This window comes from Chelonoidis abingdonii, chromosome 17 (assembly GCF_003597395.2).
Source record: "Chelonoidis abingdonii isolate Lonesome George chromosome 17, CheloAbing_2.0, whole genome shotgun sequence".
Lineage (NCBI taxonomy): Eukaryota > Metazoa > Chordata > Testudines > Testudinidae > Chelonoidis > Chelonoidis abingdonii.
In genome coordinates, this window is record NC_133785.1 from 32,068,134 (window position 1) to 32,088,115 (window position 19,982).

At 44.7% G+C, this 19,982-nt stretch overlaps 1 protein-coding gene across 14 annotated transcripts in view; it reads right to left on the minus strand.

Annotated features, from left to right (window-relative positions):
• Positions 1–11,741: 11,741 nt before the first annotated feature.
• Positions 11,742–19,982, minus strand: part of MITF (melanocyte inducing transcription factor) — a 165,459-nt gene continuing 157,218 nt past the window's right edge. For all 14 annotated transcript variants that reach the window (XM_032772834.2, XM_075073163.1, XM_032772847.2 and 11 more), the window contains 2 exons: positions 18,410–18,557; positions 11,742–15,995 (listed from right to left, as the gene is read on the minus strand). In XM_032772834.2, coding sequence (XP_032628725.1) covers positions 15,615–15,995; positions 18,410–18,557 — 529 coding nt within the window. In that variant the 3' untranslated portion in view covers positions 11,742–15,614. The remainder of the gene's footprint in view (positions 15,996–18,409; positions 18,558–19,982) is intronic.

Below are 19,982 nucleotides of genomic sequence, written 5' to 3' on the forward strand. Positions count from 1 at the left end.
ACATGCGTACATGGCACCGTGATTTTTACCCTACAATTCCAGTACGGATTGAAATCCAGGGGAATACCACCAGAGTTTCTGCAGGAGTAGTCCCCAAGCTCCCTTATCCTGTTTTGATTGGGAGAGACTTCCCTGGGTTTGAGAACTTACTGACCCCGATAGAGGCAGGAGAGGGTAGCAACCCCCAGGTTGAGACAGAGGCAACTAAAGATAGCCTCGCCCCAATGTTTGCTGAATTTGCTCCAGAATTGTTCTCATCCCCTGGAAAACCCCGCAGGGCTAGGCGAGAACGAAGGGCGGCTAAAAAGTTAGGGACCAGGATTCTGGCAGCTAATCAAAAGACTTCCCTTGTGGGTAGGCGAACCCGCCCAGGAGACAAGGAGAAGGTTCGGGTCACGGAGGACTCAGAGGAGGTTCCTGGCCCAAGTGGGAGCACCCCAGGGGGAAGAGTTGAAATAGGCCCCCTGGAATTAGGTCAGTTCAGCACTGCACGTGAGACCTTTGGGCAGGACCAGGCCGAAGATCCATTATATGCAAACGTGAGGGAGGAGGTAGTGGAAGTAAATGGAGTGCCTGTAGAAGGAAAAGTCAAAGGCCCAAGGCCATATTACGTGCTCAAACGTGATCTGTTGTACAGAATAGAGCAAATACGAGGGGAAGAAGTAGAGCAACTCCTAGTCCCACGGAAACACATAAGGGCCGTACTAGAGTTAGCTCACAGTCATTTATTTGGGGGACATCTAGGGGTAGACAAGACGCTGGATAGAATACTAAGAAGGTTTTTATTGGCCAGGAATACGAGCAGAAGTCCAGCGTTATTGTGCCTCCTGCCCTGAATGCCAGCTGCATAGCCCCCGACCTCACTTGCGGGCCCCACTAGTACCTTTACCTATTATTGATGTCCCGTTCGAGAGGATAGCTATGGACATAGTGGGCCCACTAGAAAAGTCGGCACGGGGCCACCGAAACGTACTAGTCATCCTTGACTATGCCACACGATATCCAGAGGCCATCCCTTTAAGAAACCCCACGTCTAAGGCAATAGCTAAAGAACTACTACAGTTTTTCAGCCAGAGAGTGGGCATCCCTAAGGAGATCCTGACAGAGGGAACCCCGTTTACGTCAAAACTAATGAAAGACTTATGTGCCCTGCCCTGCTCCGTATATACAAGCCATTCGGACCTCCGTCTACCATCCACAAACAGACGGACTAGTCGAAAGATTCAATCGAACCCTCAAAAGTATGATCCGGAAGGTGGTAGCACAGGATGGAAAGGACTGGGACACTCTTTTGCCGTATCTAATGTTCGCTATACGGGAAGTTCCCCAGGCGTCCGTCCACGGGTTTTTCTCCCTTTGAACTCTTATATGGACGCCACCCACGCGGGATATTGGATATCGCCAAGGAGGATTGGGAGGAACAACCCAACCCAGGAAAGAATATTATTGAGCATGTGACACAGATGCGAGAGCGGATAACTCGAGTAACCCCGATAGTACGGGAGCATTTAGAAAAAGCACAAGAGGCACAGCGGACATACTACAACCGTCGGGCGAAAATGCGAAGATTTCAGCCGGGGGAACGGGTGATGGTGTTAGTGCCGACCACAGAAGCAAACTCCTAGCCAGTTGGCACGGACCATATGAGATAGTGGAAGCCATTGGAGAAGTGAATTATAAGGTTAGACAACCAGACCGCCGGAAGCCAGAGCAAATATACCACATCAACTTACTGAAGCCCTGGCATGACAGAGAGACGTGTCTGGTCACTCGAGGAGCTCTACCTCAGGCAGACGGCCCGCAGGAGCAGGTAAAGATATCTCCTGACTTAACCCCAGAACAACGGATGGAAGTCATTGAAATGATCCACCGGAACCAGGACGTATTTTGTACCCAACCAGGTCGAACGGCACTAGTCCAACATCATATTGTCACCAGCCCCGGAGTAAGGGTGACGATAAGACCATATCGAATACCGGAAGCTAAAAGGGAAGAAATTAGGATGGAAGTGCGAAAGATGCTGGAACTCGGGGGGTCATTGAAGAATCCCACAGCCAGTGGTCCAGTCCGATCGTACTAGTCCCCAAGCCTGATGGCACCCTGAGGTTTTGTAACGACTTCCGGAAATTAAATGAAGTATCCCACTTCGATGCCTACCCGATACCACGCATTGACGAGCTGGTTGATCAGTTAGGCAAGGCCAAATACCTAACCACCCTAGATCTGACCAAAGGATATTGGCAAATACCCCTGGCCAAGGATGCCAGGGAAAAGACTGCTTTTTCTACACCCGATGGCCTGTTCCAGTACACTGTCCTCCCTTTCGGACTCCATGGGCCCCCCTGCACATTCCAAAGACTGATGGATAAGTTATTACGACCCCATGCCAACTATGCCGCCGCCTATCTAGACGACATAGTTATACATAGCCCTGATTGGGAGACACACCTGGACAAAGTGGAAAGCAGTGCTGGACGCTTTGCGAAAGGCTGGTCTCACCGCTAATCCTCTGAAATGCGTGATAGGACTAGCTGAGGCCAAATACCTCGGGCATGTCGTAGGGAGAGGGGTGGTGAAGCCCCAATGGAACAAGGTGGAGGCAATACAAGATTGGCCTCGACCAATCCGCAAGAAGCAGGTCAGAGCATTTTTGGGTATAGTTGGATACTATCGGAGATTCATCCCTCATTTTGCCACAAGAGCGGGGCCATTGACGGATCTGATAAAAGCTCGGGGCCCCGAGATAGTGAAGTGGACAGATGCGGCGGAAGCAGCATTTGCAGATTTGCGGACAGCCCTATGCTGCCATCCGGTACTCATGGCCCCAGACTTCGAGAAGAAGGAATTCATCCTGCAGACGGACGCCTCGGAGGGGACTCGGTGCCGTCCTTTCCCAGATGGTAGGGGAGGAGGAAGCACCCCATCTTGTACCTCAGCCGGAAGCTCCTCCCCAGGGAACAAAAATACGCTGTTGTTGAAAAGGAATGTCTGGCGATAAAATGGGCTATGGAGACTCTCCGCTACTATCTCCTGGGGCGGCGGTTTACCCTTGTGACTGATCACGCCCCGCTCCAGTGGATGCATAGGAACAAGGAAAGAAACGCCAGAGTGACGAGGTGGTTCCTCTCTTTGCAACCTTTCCATTTTCGGGTCCAGCATAGGGCTGGAAGCCAACACGGCAACGCTGATGGCCTCTCACGCCAACACTGCCTCTCGTCCCGAGTAGCCCAACCCCTTGGTGTTGAGGGGGGGGGGGGGATATGTGATACAGCATGGCCAGAGGGCAGCATAAGAGTGTTAGCAGGGGGCCTTATTCCCTGCCAAGGGAGGAAGGTTTGCCCAGGTCCCTCCCTCTCCACTCCCCTCCTCCAAGGACACTAGGGGAGTGATTAAGAACTGGTTCAGAGGCAAGCAATATCGCCCTGAACCTACCCCAGAGAAGAGAAAGCGCGAGACCCAGAGAACAGTACCGGCAATTTGCCACACTACCCCAGAGAAGAGAAAGCGCGAGACTCAGCAGAACAGTACCGGCAATTTGCCACATTGTTTTGTTAGACTGTGGAACTCATTGCCACAGGATGTCATAGAATCTTGCTAAATGATTGGCTTCAAAGAGGGATTGGGCATCAACTATGATACTGAGCTTCTGGGATTACCAGCATAATTCATTTATGAGTAATGTGAACATCCTAAACACATGTAAATAAAAAAACTTCTCATGCCATCACATAAAATCATATCTATATACCATAAAATGTATTGCTGAGCTTTAAAGTATGCCACGTGTTTCATGCTGTCTGGTAAAAAAGCTACTGTAAAACCTGTGCTGGTTGGTGATCCAGGAAACATTACACAGCAGATGCAAAGTGAGTAAATATGTAAGGGTTAAACATGAAGGGGGAGATTTTCAGAGGCATAACGGACATTTAGGGACCCAACTCCTATTGAAAGCCAAATGGGAGTCGGGTACTTAATTGTGCTTCATATCTCAGAAATTAAACTACCAAAAAAAAAAATTAAAGCATGCCAGAAACACAGGAATGGAAAACCTGCTTATAACATCTGGTCCAGTGCTCATTAAAGCCATTGGAAAGACTCGCACAGACTTCAATGGGCTTTGGATTAGGCCCCCAAATGCATGACATTTTAAGACACTGATACCATATCTCAGCTCCATTGGTGCGGTCACCTGTAGCGATCCACCAGACATTGCTTGCCCTCCCTTTACACCTCTGTCTTTAGGAAATAAAGTGTATCACAACATATCAAAGTAGTTAGAGCACAATTAAGATTAGAAGGTGAACATGTGATTATTATTTTCCCCCTTCTGTCTACCCTAGTGACAGAATGCCATCAACCTCTGCCATGCTTTGTTGCTTAGTAGCAGACATTTTTAATTATATACTAAAATATGCTAAAGAACATGGAACTGCTCTGCGACTAATACATGCATATCAAGAAAGGCACATGACAGCAACTCAATTGCTTTAGTGTCAGCCAGACTTGTCATCAAAAAAATCAAGGAAAGGAGGTGGAAACTATTAATAAAACAACTACTTTACAATATTCTTCATTGTTTGCAATGTGTTTTTTTTTAAATCTACCCCCAATTTAATTCTTTTCCATTTATTAAGCTTTGCTTTAATTCCTGCTATTAGCTATTATCACTAGACTAAAATCTCAGCTCACTTCCTGATTACCTTCAATGAAATATTAGGCCAAAGAGAAAATGTAATGAAGTATAGGCTTCGCCAAGGTGTTAATCAGCTGTAAATTCTTCACATATTTGTTTGTACTAGATTATTTCTGTAAAGAGAGTGAGACTGTTTTGAAACGTATATGTGCTGGAGTTAAACAATTACTCCTTTTCCAACTGTCTGGTCTACAAACAGCAACTGCAGCAGAGGAAATTCTTCTAAAATGAGGATGACAAATTCTGGGCTCTAATTCTTATTTACATCAAGGTCCCTTTACAGAATTCAGGCAGCATAAGGTGGCCTTAAATTGGGTGTCGTTACATCCACTTTACATAATGTTAAGAGTATCTTGGGGTAAATGAGAATCTGGCCAGATTTCTTTAAAAGTGGCAGGTGCTAGAAGATATTTCTTTAAAATATTTAAGTGGAGAGTAAAAGATCACCAAACACAATGGAATTTTAGTAGGGGACATGTGGACTCTCCTATGTATTGTGTAACAGACTGCTCAATGTTTGTTTGGTGACTGTCTTAAACTGCTACTGCGGATGTAAATTACAAGCTACATTCAGATGAAACTAGTTACAAATTAAAGAGTATTAAATCATGACTCACATTAGAGCAACATGAATTTCCTCGGTCTTCATTGGAATAGAACTGATTATATGGAACTAATGTAATCTTGTGTGTGGATGTCACATTAGTTATGCATTTGTTATAGGAATTCTGCAAGTGCCAGAATGTAAACGAAATCAAACATGGCAGTGTGACATACAGGTCTCAGCCTGTAAAGGGAAATTTACCTTCATTAAGCTTCACACAGAAATGAAGGCTACAGCTCCATAAAGTTTTGTTTTTTCTCTCTTCTTAATTATTTGTCTGGTGACAGTCACTGCCATCAAGCTGAAGGGGAATTGGAAAGTCTTTGGTACTGGATAGCTCCTTACAGGGGAGGAGAGTCATTGCATACTTTGTCTTCACTGCGTGAAAAGGTGCTTTATTTTAAAAGAAAGTTAAACACACCATAGTTACCTTGCTGGGTAAGAGCAGACAAGGCTCTTGGTTTACTATGATATGGTAAGGCAAGGTCAGCATTCAACACCCTGCCTGGGGTTGACCTGGCCTCATTTATCTCGCAGAGGAACTAAAAAGCCTCACCTCCATTCTGTTTTATAGCTAATGAGGGTTAAGTGCGTTTTTACCATGCAATAAAAAAAGCAACCAGAAGACAAAGCAATGGGCTATGTCTACACAGCAGCCAGGAGAGGTAATTTGCATCTTAGGTTGACGTACCTGCGATAGCTCTGCTTGAGCTTGTGTGCTAAAAATGGCAGTGCGGTCATGGCCAAGTGGGTGGTGGCTCAGGATAGCCACCTACTAGAGTACAATCCTATCCTAAGCCACCACCCATGCCAACAAGGCCACCCTACTATTGTTAATGAACTAACTCGTGAGTAGCCAGCATGTCTCCCCGAGCTGGGAATCACACCTCCCAGTTGTAGTGTAGACATACCCTTAAACTGCAAGCACTTTGGAACGGCGACCACCTGTTCATGGCATGCAGAGTGATCATTAAGATGGGGGCCAAACTGTGATAAGGGATCTACGTAAGAGAACATACGATGTCATTGAAAACACAATATTATTTATCAAGAGATTTCTCAGATATTTGAATTAAAATAAAACGATACCTCCGAACCCACAACAACCTTTCCTCCATGACTAGTCAGTTGTCTATATCATTTGAATTTCACTTGAAACAATGTTCTGATTTGCAGAGTCAGATTTCATGGCTATGCATTGCCATGAAAACTGACCAGCGGAGAAGCAATAGCTATTACTCTCCCATTGGCAGCTAGACTGTCTTTGGGATTTGCTCACAAGAACAAACCAATAGCTCTGTCCATTAAGACTGTTCTCATATCAATTGTTAATCTTTGGATATCTGAATGTTCACCAAACCTTAAAGCAGAAGCTGGATAAAGTTTTCAGTCTAACAGGTGATCCTCCAAGTCTGCAGGTGTTTTCATCCAGGATTTTAGTTCAAACCAATCTCTAAGGTAAACTAAGGTTTATAGGGCTCAGAGTTTATCAAGTATCCACACTGGAAATAGGTTAATCTCCCACCCTGATCAGGTTTAGTTTTGCAATTTTGCAAAAGCAACACACAGGATAATTCAGATCTAGGTCTCATTTCTCCAATCCACTCCTGTAACGATGACTAGGCAGTTTGTGTGCTGTGACCATTGCTTGTCACACTAATCAACCGACTCATTCTTACCTTGTGCTTCTCTCATCTGTTTGTTGTATCCACTTGTTTCTTACCACATATCTAAGAGCACGCTTTGGTGCAGGGATCATCTTTTGCTTATTTACTCGTACAGTGCCTAGCACAAGGATGTCCTGAACCCTGACTGGAGCATCCGGGAATTAGTGCGACCCAAACAACCATTTGAGTGTAAGGGGGAGGAGATAAATGGCTCCGATTTGGCCTGTCTCCAGTTGAACTCAGAATAGAACAGGGGTAGGCAACCTATGGCACGTGTGCCAAAGGCGGCACGTGAGCTGATTTTCAGTGGCATTCTCACTGCCCAGATCCTGGCCACTGGTCCAGGGAGCTCTGCATTTTAATTTAATTTTAAATGAAGCTTCTCAAACATTTGAAAAACCTTGTTTACTCTACATACAACAATAGTTTAGTTATATATTATAGACTTATAGAAATAGACCTTCTAAAAATGTTAAAATGTATCACTGGCACGTGAAACCTTAAATCAGAGTGAATAAATGAAGACTTGGCACACCACTTCTGAAAGGTTGCTGACCCCTGTAAAAGAACATCCACACAGTGTGTTGACGCCATCATCTGATATTTACCATAGGGTTTTTCACTCTATGGTGTAAAGGAAAAATGTGTACAAATCACAATAATTATTTGCACTACAGTACCTCCTAGGGACGCCACAGATATCAGTACAACATTGCACTAAGTGACATGCATAAGACAGTCCTGGACCTGAAGAGGTTACATTCTAAAGACTGGAAAGGGAATAGAGGCACAGGGGAGGGAAGGGTTTCGCCTAAAGTCATCCAGCCAGTGAGATGCAGAGTTGGGAATAGGGCCCAGGTCTCCTGATTCCCAATCCAGTGCCCTGAATCAGGCCATCATAAATCACAACAGTGCACAATATCCAGCTATGAGGTAATTAAGATTGTGGCTGCAGTAATAGCATAAATCCACCAGAGGGCAAAAGAAAAGGAACATAAATGCAAAGCTCACCTTTTTAGAATCTGAGGTCATCTAGTCCAACCCCCTGCTCAAAGCAGGACCAATCCCTAGACAGATTTTTGCCCCAGATCCCTAAATGGCTCCCTCAAGAATTGATCTCACAACCCTAGGTTTAACAGGCCAATGCTCAAACCACTGCACTGCCACTATCCCTCTCTCCATCACTAATGAATTTGGGAAGCAGAGAGTATACACCTCTACATTGCTTTTAATAAGTCATGTCTTTTTCAAACCATGCCTGTGAGTTTCTAGGGTATTGCAAAGACAGTGAACTTCAAAACTGTTTGAAAACTAGTATTCCGTGTTTTTAGACTCAGCACTGCAATCGGATGTTTTAGCAATGAGGGAGCACGTGGGAGAGTGGACCCTAGCCACCTAAGTTTGGAAACGTTCAGCTCAGTGATCACACATGGCCACTGCCTTCTGCTCTGCCCAGTGGTGGTGAGTCAGAGATCTGTGTCCAGATGTGCTGAGCCAGCAACCACTCCCCCCACCCCCACCCAGCAGAGTGCTCTGCTACAACATCTGCCTAGAGCAGGGGTGGGCAAACTACGGCCTGTGGGACCATCCTGCCCAGCCCTGGAGCTCCTGGTCAAGGAGGCTCGCCCCTGGCCCCTCCCCTACTGTTTGCCCTCACCTGCCACTGGTGCAATGCTCTGGATGGCTGGGCTTTGAACTCCTGGGGCAGCACAGCTGCAGAGCCCGGCCTGACCCAGTCTTTGTGCTGTGTGGTGGCGGTGTCGGCGTGACCCAGCTCCAGTCGGGCAGCACGGCCGTAGTGCCACCAGCCACTGGTGCTCCAGGCAGCAGAGCAAGGGGGCAGGGAGTGAGGGGGGAGGGATAGGGTTGGATAGAGGGTGGTGGTCAGGGGGCAGGGGTGTGGATGGAGATCAGGGGGAAAACAGGGGGTTGAATGGTGGCAGGAGTCCTAGGGAGGCTGTTAGGAATGAGAGGAGGGGTTGGATGGGCTGGTGGGGGTCCAGGGGTGGCCAGGGGACAGGAAGTGGGGGTGTGTGAATGGGGCAGGGGTCCCAGAGGAGCTGTCAGGGAATGGGGGGTTGGACGGGGCAGGAGTCCCAGGGGGAGCATATAGGAGATGGGGACCAGGCCACAACCCCCTCCCAACCGGTCCTCCATACAATTTATGGACCCGATGAGGCCCTCAGGCCAAACACTTTGCCCGCCCCTGGCCTAGCGCCTCCAGTGGGTAGTCTCCCACAGATCTGTGCCTTCACACCAGCCCAAACAGGTAACGTTGCTAAGCCGGCAGCTCACAGCACCTTCTGTTAACTGGCCAGCGCAGCATGAGAGGTCCTAAGAGGTCTTGTTTTTTCTTAAGTGTACCCCTGCCAAATTTTTGCCTAAGAAGGAAAAATGCATCTAAGGAGAACAGGAAGTGAGCATCAGCTCCTCCCAATTCATCAGCCTGCTGGACGTTTGCTCATCAAAAGACAAGGAACCATTAGTATGGATTACGGGGCTGTTAACTGCGGAAATTAATAAAGCTCAATACTAACCACTGAAAAAAATCCCAAGCAAACCACTAAATTAGAACATAAAAACAGCCATACTGGGGCAGACCAATGATTCATCTAGCCCAGTGTCCTGCCTTCTTAGTGACCAATGCCAGATGCTTCAGAGGGAATGAACAAATAGGGCAATTATCCCATGATCCATCCCATGATCCAGTCCCAGCTTCTGGAAGTCAGAGGTTTATGGACACCCAGAACACGGGGTTGCATCTCTGCCATCTTGGCTAACAGCCATTGATGGACCTATCCTCCATGAACTTACCTAATTCTTGTATGAACCCAGTTATACTTTCGGCCTTCACAACATCCCCTGGCAACAAGTCCCACAGGTTTACCGTGTGTTGTGTGAAGTACTTCCTGATGTTTGTTTTAAAACTGCTGCCTATAAATTTCATTGGGTGACTCCTGGTTCGTGTGTTATGTGAAGGGATAAATAACACTTTCTGATCCACTTTCTCCACACCAATCATGGATTTTATAAACTTCTATCATATGCCCTCTTACTTGTCTCTTTGAGAGGCTGAACAATCCCAGCCTTTTTAATCTCTCCTCATTTGTAAGCTGTTCCATACCCCTAATCATTTTTGTTGCCCTTCTCTGCATTTCTGACCCCCTGCAATTTTACCCCATCTTTTTTGAGATGGGGTAACCAGAACTTCACACAGCATTCAATGTGTAGGCGTACCATGGATTTATATAGTGGCATGATATTTACTGCCTTATCTATCCCTTTTCTAATGGTTCCTAACATTGTTCTTGTTTTTGACTGCACACTGAGCACATATTTTCAGAGAACTATTCAGAATGACTCCAAGATCTCTTTCTTGAGTGGTAACAGCTAATTTAGAATCATTTTGAATATATAGTTGGGATTATGTTTTCCAATGTGCATTACTTTGCATTTATCAACACTGAATTTCATCTGCCATTTTGTTGCTGAGTCAACTAGTTTTGAGAGATCTTTTTGCAGCTCTGCACAGATGTAGAGAATCTGTTAATAGATCCTCCCTAAGGGATGCGTCTGTCCAAACCATGTGCTTCTCTTCATTTGTCAGCTTTCCCTCAACCCTTAGTTTTAAAACTCCTCTATGACCTTTTTAATTTTACATGCCAACACTCTGGCTCTATTTTGGTTTAGGTGGAGCCCATCCTTCCTATATAGGCTCCTCCTTTTGCAAAAGGAGTCCCCAGTTCCTAATAAACCTAACTCTCTTTTCACATGCTATCGTCTAATCTATGCATTGAGACCCTGCAGCTCTGCCCGTTTAACTGGCTGCGTGTGTGGGACTGGGAGCATTTCAAAGAATGCTACCATGGAGGTCCTGGCCTAAATTTGGCCTCCAGGACCTCTCTCCTACCTTTCCCTAGGTCAGTGGTACCTACATGTACCATGACCACTGGCTCCTCCTCAGCACTGCACATAAGTCTGTGTAGATGTCTAGAGAGATCCACAACCTTCACACCTGGCAAGCTATTTACCATGCTGTTCTCCTGGTACTCAACTATCTATATTTCTCATAGTGCAGTGGTCCCCAAACTAGGGCGTGTGGAAGAATGTTTGGGGAGACCTGGGCCAGCCTCCACAGGAGTGGGGAGGGAGCATCACCCAGCCCCGCTCTACCCTCAGCTCTGCTCTGGCCCCAGCCCTGGCCCTAACCCCCACCATGGCCCAAGCCTCAGCCCCTGGCTTGGCTGTGGCTCTGCAGCTCCATCCTACTTCCAGCCCCCCTCTCCCCCCAAAGATATTGTGCTTCATGCTACAGATGAGGGATAGCCCATTGTAGGTGAAGTAGTCAAAGCAATGAGCCAGGAAGATGATCTTAGCAGCTGTAGTTTGAATGGAGTTGAGGGACAAAAGACAGTTGTCGTCAGATTCCAAGAGGAGGACGTTTGTCTGTAGTGACCAGCTGTTTTTTGTTTTATGCTTCGATTGTAAATTCTTCTGGGGAGGAAGGGTCTTTGTACTGTGTTTGGACAATGCCTAGCACAATGGGGTCCTGCTCCACGACTCGGACACGTAGGCACTATCGCAATACAATAAATAGTACAGAACAAAGGTTGCAACAACACAGCAAGAACTAAAATCACTTCTTACTGTAGCTTTAAAAACTTTGGCACAATCTGTCAGTGACTAAGTCCCAAATATGACACGTACTGTTGGGAGCCTTAAAGACATTTAAAACCAAGATTCACTTACACTGAACACAAGTGGCTTACACAGAGGATGTGAAAAACCAAATGCTTTAATCCATCTGTCAAGAACAACAGTTCAAAGTATTTCATGGGATACATTACTATCGATCCATAATTTACAGTGCTATGGACCATACACAAATTATTGCTGCAGTCAACAGCAGGTGAATATCAACAACATTACAGTACCAAGCATCATAGCAAGAGGCAGTAATTAATGTCACCTTTTCAAGAAATATAGGTATTTTATATCAACATCTGCTTCTCCCCAGTGCATTTTATGTAAAAAAAATATCAACGTAAGTGCATTATTTTGTGCTTTGCTCCCCCCCACCCATATACTTCCTATTTGCTTTTATAGGCTGCAGAGTTAATATTGCTTTATAGTCTAAAAACAATAAAGAACTTCATTATATTCTATACGTTCCTATTTGTTGCATGGTTTTGGCAAAGTGAGAATAGTTTGGTAATCCATTTACCTGGCCAGGTAAGCCAGGCCTGGCTCACATTGTTGGCATGTGGGCCATACAGTCATTACAGACTGAAATTTTGGGCAATAACTCTCCTAGGGATGCTTGCTCCATCTTGCTGATGCAATGTCTTGCCTCAAGCCGCTGACTCCACATTAAGGGCCACATGCCCCGTGGTGCATGTACCATAGAGAGAATAAGAGCATCAAAACCTAACTGCCTGAAAAGCCCATGCCTCCTACTGGCGTACCAAATTAGAACACTCATGTGCTTTCAGGCAGAAGAGCTGCAATATCCTCAAATGGGGTGTGACCCAAGGAAACATAAGATGAGTTGAGGAAAAGGCCAACTTTGAGCGTTACATACAGTGTGCTATCTTGGAGCTGCACTACGGTCAGCATGCTATGGCTGCTGGGGGCCATAGTAACGTCTAACCAGAGAAATCCAGATCTTGGTAAGGAATCATATTTTTTTTGGTCAGTCTCTAAGCATACGGGGACTATCTACAAATCGCCTGAAGGCAAGGGTATCAGGGTTTCATTTTAGTCCACAGAGGGATCAAATAAGCATGATGCGTATTTGCTTACCCTACATCCAGGCCCCACTTCTACATGGCACCCAACACGGTATCCAGTTTGGGGCTACCTTGAATGGATTTTTCTGGTTACAACACTCAAATGACCTCATGCATCCCACTTTTGTCCAATTGCTGCAGCTCTCTGGCCTTTGCTCACCCTTTTACTCTGAAGGGGAATATATGCCATTGCACTGGAGCTATAGGCACTCTTTTGCTGTTATTTCCTTCATCTGTCACCGTTAATGTATTGCAACAACAGAAGCAAGTGACTGCATGCATAGTTGCTAAACTGTGGCCAGCTGCTGTGCAAAGAGCCGCCCAGGATATATGAGCATCTTAACTGCATTGCTGAGTATGGTGATAGGCTGCAATAAGCAATGCTGGAGACATATGTGCAGTGCCTCTGGGCCACAGTTTGGAAACCACTGGTCTAACTGATACAAAAAAACCCTCCAAAAAATGGGCTAGGAAGAACAGGCATTTGTTGTAACACAGAGCTGACTCTTGCCCCTCCCCAAAAGTGACAAATCTGGTGATTATCAAAGCGAATATACAGTTAGCTATTCAAGCAGAAACAAAGAACTGCATAACTAACCGGTGAAAGAGTTATACAAACAAGAAAGAATGTCAAGAATATCTAAGATGCGTAGGACTGGAATGGACCTCGAGAGGTCATGGTCCAGTGCCCTGCACTCATGGCAGGACTACACAGTAAACTAGACCATTCTTCCATATCGGCACATAGGAGAGTTCCCTCTCTAAGCCCCAGTCCACCCCAAGTACCAGACTAGAAAGCAGCAGAGCTGATAACAGGCCCAGTCACGCATTCCCATTGTCAAACAAAAACTCCTATTGGCTTCCATGAGAGCAGGACTGGGATACCAGTGGTTTCAAGGATTTTTCATAACCGAATGTATACATGAAAGATGCAGCATCCGTCAGTATGAACCTTCCACTAAAACTCCTGATGTTTTGTTCTCCGTCTTTCATCATCACTACATTCACATTTGATTTCAGAACACTATTAGACCAGCATGACCAAGGTTTCTTGATCAAGTCTGTCATGTTGGCATTCAATCACTAAACAAGATTTAAATGTTTATGTATTATACATGTATCTTTCCAGTGTAGCACAAAGAGAATGGGACTCTTGTTTTCTACATAGGGCACCAGGCTGCACTCAGATTTCCTATAAATATCACCCCCAAACTTCCTTCTATGCCACACTTCAGTCAGTGCTAGTCCAAGAAGACTAACACTACAATTTAAGGCACTTCATTCTGAACAAGATGCTTTTCTGATAAATTTCAGCTGTAGGCTGCTACTGAGAAATCCAGTCCATCTGGCTCATAACACCATCTGTCGTCTTCATAAAACATCTAGGTTTGATATAATACAGGCATCACGACTGCTATTGCATAGGACTACACTTGCGTAGATAATGCACCAAAACTACTTTTATAGCATTGCTGCAAGTTAAATTAATATGATGGTTATAAAGTAACAGTATTTGAAGATACAGTAAATTTACTCTTTTTAAACCAGCCATATTGCTGAAATAAAACACCAAATTAATTACTCTAAGGAGCATATTAACTATATAGTTATTAGGCTTCACACATATTACTATTCTTTCTGTATCACTAAAAATAAATATGTACGTTCATTTTCTCTACAGAGCTTTGTTTTGTTACCTAGTCTAAATTTGTACTACACCTTAAATTGTGTTTAAAAATAGTTCCAAAGTGAGACTGTAATATACAAAATATTCTCAAAATCTCTCAGTACACAGGATCCTGCATAAAAGCTTCCTTTCAAGTGTTTACAAAGAATGCAGAAAGTCTCCCGTGAGTTTTAAACATGTCAAAAAATGGTTGCAATATTAAGAGGCATATTCTTATAAATGAAATACAGCTATATTTAAAAACAAAACAAAAACATGAGGATAGCTAAAGAATCCATGCAAATAAAAAACCTGTACAACACTTAAAAAAAATAAAATGTAAGGCCAGTTAGAAATATACAACAAAATGTGCCCAGTTGACAAAACGTATTGAATTTTGTCTGAAAATGTATACCAGCTTAACAGTGCTCCTGTCTGTTTTACTATTGATAAACAATTCTAAGGGTCCTTTCCAAAATAAAAGCCTTTAAAGAAAAGCTTTAAGTAGGAGAAGAAGGGAAACCCTTTCAGTCGACAACACCACCACCACTCCAAGAAACTAGAACAGATTCATGCCTCCCTACACACACTCCTTCATTTCTAGCATCACCATCAGGAACATTTCATATTGGAATCAACACAATCACTATGTGTTAATGCTAGTTTTATTATTATTAAAGTAGAATAGTGATTTATTTTAAACATCTTGTGATATAAAGACTAAACTAAGTTTAAAGGATACTGTATTTTTAAGGCAGCACTATTAAATCAACACAACATGGTTACAACGTGGATATTTTTGGTTTCTTCACATTCTCTCTCTTTTTTTTTTTAGCTTTACATTTAGTTTCCAAGTAAATAACTTGTGAGTTTCCCCTGAATAGAAACAGACTGTTTTGATTTGTAATTCTATTGCTTTGAGTAGATTTGACCAGTTCAAAGTTCTTGGTGAATCCAGTTCACAAATACTGTACAGAGGTTGTACAATATTTTGGAGGCATTGGTACTTTTAAAATAGAATACACAAGTCTTTTCACAAAATTCAAAAATATATATATAATATATATACTGGGCTATTGATGAAGCACAAGTAGATTAATATTAAAAGAAAATCAAAAAAAACCTAAAAATGTAAATTATTTGATCTACTGATTAAGAAACGAAGCAGTTTATGAGAGGCCATGCCAATTATCTGCTAACAAGCATGATCAGTATCTTCCATGCTCATGCTACTTCTTCTGCTACTTGTTTTCGAAGCTCCAGGAGACACTGAGGAAAGGAGTGGGTCAGTGACTCCTACAGGGGAGAGAGTATCGTCCATCAAAATATCTTCCAGTTTGGATCCCACTTTTGTGGGGACACTGTAGGTTCCTAGGTTATCACTGAAAGTTATGGTACCATCAGTAAGATCGAGGGTAGTCGTGCAAGATAAATCTGAGTGGTGCTGCAATACATCTTGGTTGCAGTTGTCAATGACAGGTTCTTGCTTGATGACCCGGTTTACCATATCTGGTGAGCAAAGGCCTGTAGATGGGACAAGGGAAAGTCCGTGTGCTCGAGCCTGCATCTCAAGTTCCTGTAAAGAAGGCAACAGACACAAATAAAACCTGAAAGCAAAGATAAAGTGTAATGCTCTTGATACATCTTTGATGTACAATTTCTGATGGACACTTATAAACTACATCACCCTCTCTGCAGCTCCCATCTCCCTATGAGAACAAGAACTGCTGCGAGAACTGGACTTGATATAGCTGTCATACCCCCGTCTGAACTTCCTCCACCCAAAATCACTACTTAAATAATGTTTTCTCAGGAAAAAGTCTGCAGAGTCAGTAGTGGCAGACCACTGCGGATTTTTCCTGGAGAACCATCTCATTGCCAAAAAAACAAAATTTCACAGGCAATACGATCAAGATGTCTTCAAGCAAACCAGCAACTTAAGTTCTCAATGGATATCCAGATCAGCAGCGCTGACCACAACCACAGCAAAGCCTTACAGTGCAGAACCACGACGACAGTTACACCACATCTTTTTGTATGAGCACTGGCCTGCTAAACCTATGGTTGTGAGTTCAGTCCATTTAGGGATCAGGGGCAAAGATCTGTCTCGGGATTGGTCCTGCTTTGAGCAGGAGGTTGGACTAGATGACCTCCTGAGGTCCCTTCCAACCCTGATATTCTATGATTAAATCCGTAACTACCATAAATAGAGCCACCAAAAGAAACTGGTAATAACTGCAAAGTCCTGCTATTCATAGAGGAAGCTGAGGAGCTCTCCAGGAAAAAAGACACCATCATAGTACAGTGAAACCCCACTATAACACGATGATCAGGGTCCAAAAAAATTGGATCGCGCTAAATGCGGGGTCGCTGTACACCAGGGTTTACCATTTCAAGCTAGTCAGTTTCAAGCCAGTTGATTTCTCTTGGGCAGAAAACTACTTTCATTTGCGAACTGCCCATAACAGTAATTGAAAGGGTGCAGCTCCAGCAGCGGGGGCTCTCAGCCATGCAGCGGGAGAGGGAAACACTTGGGGAGAGTAGGGGAGATGTGCAAGGGGCAGAGGAAGAGTGAGGAGCACCTGGGGAGGAGAACGGCTCTTCTCACCGAAACGGGAAGCAGGCAGAGGCGGGAAGAGGCAGTGGGGAAGGCACATTCCATTTTTTGGGTTTGTTTTTTTTTCCTTCGGTGGCACTCCAGCCTTTTTTTTTTTTTTTCTTTTTTGCGCTTCGGCGCCACTCCGGCCATTTTTGTTTGTTTGTTTGTTTTTTGCGCTTCGGTGGCGCTCTGGCCACTTTATATATTTATTTTTTTTGCGCTTCGGCGGCGCTCTGGCAGTTTTTTTTGTTTGTTTTTTTTTGTGCTTCCACGGCGCTCTGGCTGCTGCTTTTTTTTTTTTGGCCTGAGGCGGCCGGAGCCACGTTACAATCGTGTTATAGCTGACTTCGTGTTATTGCAGGGTGCATTATAGCAGAGTTTCCCTGTATATTACTTCCTCTGCTGAAAATCCCCCTGGCTTTCATCAGTGCATTGCTTAATTTATTGTTCAATGTATTTTTTAATAGACATGCAGCCACTAGCTGGCTCCTGCAGCAGCTCAGTACTAGACACTAAGAGGATGCAGAAAAAAGGGAAGTAGAGCTGCCAGCTTGGTGGCTTTCAAGGGATGGTGCTGCAGAACAAGGCTGGTATCCTGTTCCCCCGTTTCCCACCCTCAGCACTGCCTCCAAGCCCCACTGAGTTCACTCTGCAGGAGCCTCTCAGCTGCTACTCTGCACAGACTATCAAGGAGGAAGCTGTTAATGTAGCATCATTCTCTTTTCCCTCGCAGAGAACAGGGAGACAATCTTGCATGGAGGACTCTCGCTATCTGCAGATCTCTGGAACAGCCTGTGCCTAGCATTGGTGCTCCATGTGAATTTGTAGAACATCATTCCACTCAACTGCTCTGTTTAGGAAGCAGTGTCATGTGAGTGGAAAACCATTAGCAGTCTTGAGTCAAAAAGCATTTGAACTAACTTGACCAGATTGACAATTGCGCCATATAGAATATTGCACCTTGGATCTCACGCTGTGCTTACTGGAGTCAATGGCAAATCTTTCTCTGCCTTCATTGAGAGCAGGACTGGACTCCTTATCTGCATCTACAACCTAATAATGCCCAGTGTAGTTTGCAAAGCTTAGAGTTGTGTGGTGAGAGCAGAGACACACTAAACTACAACTGCTTTACAAAAAGGCTAGGGAATTACCTGCTATCCAGAAGCATCTCACTTTTTAAAGTTCCTCCTACAACATAGCTTGTCTCCTCTGGTAACTGGAGGACCAAGAACTCTACATTCAACTTAGCATTAATCATAGGCATTGCAGAACCAGCACAATGGCTCTCTCTAAGTTACACAGTTAGCTGGCGTTTCCTCGTAGCAAATAGATGTGAATGATACACATACATAGAGTTGTTACATTCATTCATAATGTATGTATCAGCAAACCTGTATTCTGAGCAACAGATGTCTGTTGGCATGTTCTAGTTTCTTCTGCCTGTTCTCAAGTTCTTTTGTGCGTTGTTGTTCTCTCTGCAGTTTGCGGATATAGTCCACTGATGCTTTTAAAATGGTGCCCTTATTCCAGCGCATGTCCCTATAAAAGTAGTGTTGGGGGAAAAAAAAAAAAAAAATCACTCCCTCACCCAAGCACATGGATCAAGCAAAAGCATAGAGCAGAGCCACAGCAAGGTTTAACAGCACAAGTTACACCACACCTGATCAGAATTAGTTTTACAAACTATTGACTTTGAAAAGAGCTGTGTGTAATACACTAGGGGGAGCTAGAGAGCAACTTATTAGCAGGCAGCCTACTGTATGGGATTTGGATTCACGTAATTACTGAAGAGGAGACATGCTCACCATTGCTTTCTCATGGGAATGAAACTGCAGGGATGGGAAATTACAGTACTCAAGGAGTCGTGTTTCACACAGAACTCATACTAGTGCATTAGTGCCAAGGGACAGAATGGCTAAAGATGAAAGGACTCACTCAGCGTTCAATTAACCCCTCGTCGTACCCCCCTCTGAACGAGCAATTCTGGATTTCAGCTTTGAACTTTGAACAACATAGTTCAACTCCCATTCGCTAACGGCCAGCTCTAGTCCTGGACTGCAAAGAGGTGTTATTGAGTGGGAGAAAAGGGCATGGGAGCCTTGGACACCCTCCTATGCAGTCCTAGGCCCTCTTGAGCCACTAACACACCCACTCAGAGGCTATGTCTACATTTACAGCACCATGTAAAATACAGGCCCTACTCGTGTACCTACGCACAGCAGGGGAAGGCAGGCTGCATCCACACTTGTCACTGCAGTGTCTAGCTACACAAAGCAGGGAAAGGCTCTGGCAGGGCACAGCCTTCCCTCTGGCCAGAGTCTTTCACTACTGCCTTCCTGACGTCAGGCTCTTTCCCCACTGCAAAAGCCTTTCACTGTGGCGAGGAAAGGCTCCTGCAACGAGGTAGCGGGACACTGCACTGTCGAAAACAGCAGTACGGAGGTGGGAGGCATTGCTTGGATGTGTAGAAAGCCATGTAAGGTATAAACGTTGGAGGTTCAGGAGTACAGGACATTCTACTCTGCTTACTTAAGCCACACCATCTGCATGGCTGTTTATGCCCATGCTAGGTGAGCGTGCAACTGGTTGGGGGTGTGGTGAACCCTCCAGCCAGCCAGAACACAGAATGTGTGCGTTAGCTAGGAGTGCATGCTACTCCTTTGGTCGTAGGAGAGTGCACGCGCAAACAGCCTCCCCTATGAAGTCCTACCTTGGCTGGCAAGACACTAGAATTAAAAGGTTTCATTGGGAAGTATCTGTTTCCATTTACACTGATTAGGGTCCAATTCTTCCTGGTAGGGTCTTATCACACCATCAAGCTACTAAAATGTATACACAGTTGTCATAAACAGATAGCTAAGGGTTAATGTTTCTTTTACCTGTAAAGAGTTAACAAAGGGAACCAAACACCTGACCAGAGGACCAATCAGGAAACCGGATTTTTCAAAGCTCAGGGAGGGAATT